The sequence below is a fragment of the Xyrauchen texanus genome, chromosome 12, assembly GCF_025860055.1.
Source record: "Xyrauchen texanus isolate HMW12.3.18 chromosome 12, RBS_HiC_50CHRs, whole genome shotgun sequence".
Classification (NCBI taxonomy): Eukaryota; Metazoa; Chordata; class Actinopteri; order Cypriniformes; family Catostomidae; genus Xyrauchen; species Xyrauchen texanus.
In genome coordinates this window covers 11,137,671-11,142,322 of record NC_068287.1, presented here as the reverse complement: position 1 = coordinate 11,142,322, position 4,652 = coordinate 11,137,671, and the positions used below count along the sequence as shown (strand labels likewise).

At 34.9% G+C, this 4,652-nt stretch overlaps 1 protein-coding gene across 2 annotated transcripts; it reads left to right on the top strand.

Moving 5' to 3' along the window:
• The first annotated feature begins 346 nt into the window (after positions 1-346).
• On the top strand, positions 347-3,922 carry LOC127653254 (4-galactosyl-N-acetylglucosaminide 3-alpha-L-fucosyltransferase 9-like). Of its 2 annotated transcripts, none has more exons than XM_052139878.1 (2): positions 347-455; positions 2,137-3,922. In XM_052139878.1, the coding sequence occupies exons 1-2, from the start codon at positions 440-442 to the stop codon at positions 3,231-3,233; spliced, it is 1,113 nt and encodes a 370-aa protein (XP_051995838.1). In that variant the 5' UTR covers positions 347-439; the 3' UTR covers positions 3,234-3,922. The 2 variants fall into 2 exon arrangements, with proteins under 2 accessions (XP_051995838.1, XP_051995839.1); XM_052139879.1 differs by having other exon boundaries at positions 382-455; positions 2,140-3,922.
• The last annotated feature ends 730 nt before the right edge of the window (positions 3,923-4,652 follow it).

The following is a 4,652-nucleotide window of genomic DNA, read 5'->3' as shown; positions in this document are numbered from 1 at the left end:
AGTCAACTTTAACAATTGCTCACAAGAATCCCTGGTGGTGCATCAGGAATCAGTAATTACAGAGCAGGATTTAAGACACTTGTCCAATCTATAAAGCTTAACGATCTTGATTGTGATTATGACACTGATGTACAATTAAGATGTATGCATTAAAATAGACTATTGTGGTGTCATAATCAAGGAAAGTCAATAGCAGTCTGTTCCCCAGAGAGAGAGAAAATTAGTCTTCACACAGACTGCAGACTCTCTGTATAGAGCAATAGATTTACCACAACACCATAAATTAGGAGGGGGCAATGTTCAACAATGCGGGCAATGTTCATGTAAAAGAGAGGTGCGTGAAAGGAGCATATTCAGTTTGGCAAGGAAGTTGTAGTTCAGAGTGACTCCGATCAGGTCTTGGACAACAGGAAAAGCCCTCGTCGTATCACAATCTCATATGCATGTCTGTGAAGGTAAATTATTTGGCAGTGCTGAGTGGTTGCAGGTTATTTTAACAGTTAAAAATGTTTCCATGTTTCAAAGAGATCAATGAATTATTTGTTTTGAGTTTATTTATTTTTTGAAAATGAATTTTATGATTTAGCACAAATATATTTCATTGCGAAAACATTATGTAAGCTGTTCACATCACATGCTGGAAAGCTTAAACATTTTCTAGTTATGACGCCTTAGATATCTTACACAGCATGATTTTAATTTTTTTTCTAATAAAAAGTTTTGGTGACACTGAAGTTTATTCTCATTTACTCACCGTAATGTTCAAACCAATTTTATATTTCCTGTTTAACACAAAAGCAGACATTTTTACAAATCGTTCAAAAGAAATAAAAATTGTGACAATGACAATTGCAATTGCAATAATTTTTTCACACCATTTTGTAATCTGAGCACAATGACGAAGGAGATTTCGGTGCTTTGGTGGAGCAGAAAATTATCAGTGAAGATGGACTTTGTCTGTCCCTCATACAAAGCTATTGGATGTCTTCAGAAGACTAGAATATATAGCAGAGCACAATACTTTTATGATGTAAAACATTTGTGTTTGGAACAACATGTAAATAAATGAAAATAATGACTATTCCTTAAATTGTCATTACGATAGTCATAACTAGAAAATGCTTAAGATTTCCAGCATGTGATGTGAACAGCTTACATAATGTTTTCGTAATAAAATATATTTGTGCTAAATCATAAAGTTTGATTTTGTTAATAATCAGTATCATAACTGAAAATGCATTTGTTCTTTCAATCACTTTATTGTATCTTGAGTATTGCTGTCATCTCAGCAACAATTAGACAATGAATGTCTTATATTTAGACATGTTAAATAATATCACTTGCTGAACATGTGTTTGGTTTAAAGATTAACCCTTCTGTTTCCCATAGTGCTGACTCTTAACATTGTAATGACACTTTTGCAAATAATTATAAAAAGCATGAAAGCCCTTTGCACCTTAAAAATGCAGTGTCTAAACTCTGGTGCTGAATTCTTCATAATAATTGTCCAACAAGATTTAGTAGTCAATTCTTTAAGAATTACTTTAAACGAGTAAAACTTAATCGCAAGCAATAGTTCTGTCCGATTTGTGAGCAAATATAATTGGTTGAAATGGTTCACAAATTGGTCTGAAAGATTCATTAGCAAATCATGCTGAATCAAAATGATTTTAAAAATACATTTCCAAAAATCACAAACAACTAGAAAAGTTAAGGAAATGTTATGGATTTTCATTGGTCAAGAGGGGTTTGAACCCTGAAAAAAGCACTATAAAAAAGTTAAAAAAAAGAAAAAAAAAGAAAAATGTATTCCCGTTTATCCGTTACCTAATATTTGACATTTTTTAATGATATTCTCTTCTAAACCCATCACATCTAGTGATGGGTTTAATATGGGTTTAGTGCCACTGCAGACACTGTAGTGACCTGTAGCTGTCAGAGATCTGTATTCATATGAATATGTAGCTTATGTGAAGTGTTGGGTATTTATTATGCTATGTATTTTGTAGCCATCTAATGTTAATTAGATTTGATATATTGACAATGGCCCTCATAAAAGTAAAAACAAAAAAATACCCCTCAAAATCAATTCCATGGGGGCAATATTGCAAACTATTTCTTTATTGTTTCTATTAGCAGGTAAAACAATGTCGAGCAGACTTGGCAGATTTCTGCGATGTCCCCTGCTTGGTGTCTTGCTGCTAATGTGCCTGTTTATGATCTTATGCCTGCTCATGTATGACAGCTCATCCATCAGCTATTTGACACACCACTTTGGACCAATCAGACCAGAGCAAAGAGAGGTACTGATTCTCATCTGGCAGTGGCCTTTTAACCAGTCATTTGACCTAGACATCTGCAAGTTGCAGTTCAACATAGACGGCTGTCACCTGACTGTTGATCACGAGTTATACAGCAAAGCTGACAGCGTGTTAATCCATCACCGAGACATTAACTGGGACTTGTCCAATTTACCCAAATCACCACGCCCTTTTCACCAGAAATGGATTTGGATGAATTTGGAGTCGCCATCAAACACGGCTAAAATCCCTGGTATAGATAACATGTTTAACGTGTCGCTCAGTTACAGGCAAGATTCAGACATCAGAATGCCATATGGATGGGTTGTTCCAACCAATCAGAAGTTGAGAGACTTCATTCCTCCAAAGAAGGACAAAATGGTGTGTTGGATTGTCAGTAACTTTCAGTTTCACCATCGGAGGGCAAGGTACTACGTCGAGCTCCAGAGGTACCTGGAAATCCAAACTTTTGGTGGCTCCTTCAACCAGCCTGTTTCTGAGGAAAGTTATCGAGAAATCATTGCTGGCTGTAGATTTTACCTTTCATTTGAGAATTCAGAGCACAATGACTACATCACCGAGAAACTTTACAATGCTCTACAGTTTGGTGCAGTGCCCATAGTGCTTGGCCCATCTAGAAAGAACTATGAGCGTTTCATCCCCCGAGATGCATTTATCCATGTGGATGACTTTCCCTCTGTGAGAGATCTAGCAAAGTATCTTCTTCTTTTAAGCAGACATGAAGCACTGTACTGCCGGTACTTCAACTGGAGGCGATATTTTGAAGTGAAAATCAGCTCTTTCCCAGCAGAGCATGCTTGCTACAGCTGTGATTACATCAGGCAACACAAAGAGTATCAAGTGCTCACAAATCTTTACTGGTGGTACTGGGGTGTGAGTGAGGGATTAGAGGAGCCACGGAATATGTTCTAAAACTCCCTTAAACCCGTCAGACTTTAATCTGCATACCCTTTGTATTTTACTGATTGGTCACACCCTAGTTTGACCCCTACAAGCAGTTTTATAAAGTCTAAGAATATGTAAACTTGAATATAACATATACTGTAGCTTCACCATAAAGCCATTTTTTATATAATTGATGTATACATAACAACGAAGTCCTACTGAAAATGAATTTACACCATTGATCATGCACAGTTCTGGGTAGTAACAGATTACATGTAATCTAGATTTTGTAATAAAATTAAGTAATTGTAATTATATAAAATTTTATAAAATTTTATTACATTTTACATTTTAAAGTACTCATAATTAAAGTTACTTTATTATTGAACCATTGAATGGTAATCCACACACAAATGCCAGTCTTATTGCATAGTGTGGTAAAGTTAGTTCTATCGGGAAGACACGCAGGCTTGAGTGAAGTTTGAGATGCCATTTATTTGATAGATGTAAAACGGGAGGTGATGTCTCTCTCTTTGGCGTAGGCCCCGTCCGGCAGTCTGAGGGATTTGTACCCGGAACCGTCATATCCTAAAAAAAAAAAAAAAAATTGAAAAGAAAAGAGATATGAAGGAGAGGTTAAAAAGCCTTATGGCTTATTTGAATACCTCACCTTTTCAATAACAAACATTTAACTAAATATGAAAAAAGAAAAACAAAACAACACAAACAGAATATATATATATATATATATATATATATATATATATATATATATATATATATATATACACACACACAAACACATACACATATATACAACACAAATAATATAATAATACTATAAGAAAAAGACAGACATACGATTTGTTTACCAAGTTGACAAAAGTGTCAGTGAAGAGTTTGAGATAAATTATGAAACAAGTGATGCTTGAAAAAACAAAGAAAATTCAATGTTAATAATTTTTATCTTGTGAGCAGAATATTTTTATTATGCATTGTGGCAGGGCGAAGGGCGGGGCCGGGTTTTGATTATACATACCTGGTCCCTTATCAGGCTAATTAAGCCTCCGAGAGGGATAGAGGTTGATGGTGGTGGTGGTGCGGAAGAGAGAGTTCGTTTACGGACATGTCCGTCATGTGTGTTTGTCTTTTGTTTAAGTTTATTATTAAAATATTATTTATATTGACAAGCCGGTTCTCGCCTCCTCCTTTCCATTGAACTCCTTTAAAAGCATAATTTTTTATCAAGCTGTAATTTTGCCAAATTACACCAAAAGCGTGAAATTATTATTTAATTGTGTGTATTTAGGATACATAAAATGTCAGCTTTGAAACTGGCCTTTGCAAGAGAAAGGAGTCGGCCTTTGTATTTCAGAAAAAAGTCATTTCCATCACCATCATTTCTACCACATAATTTATTAATACAACATTTATTATATGTACAAT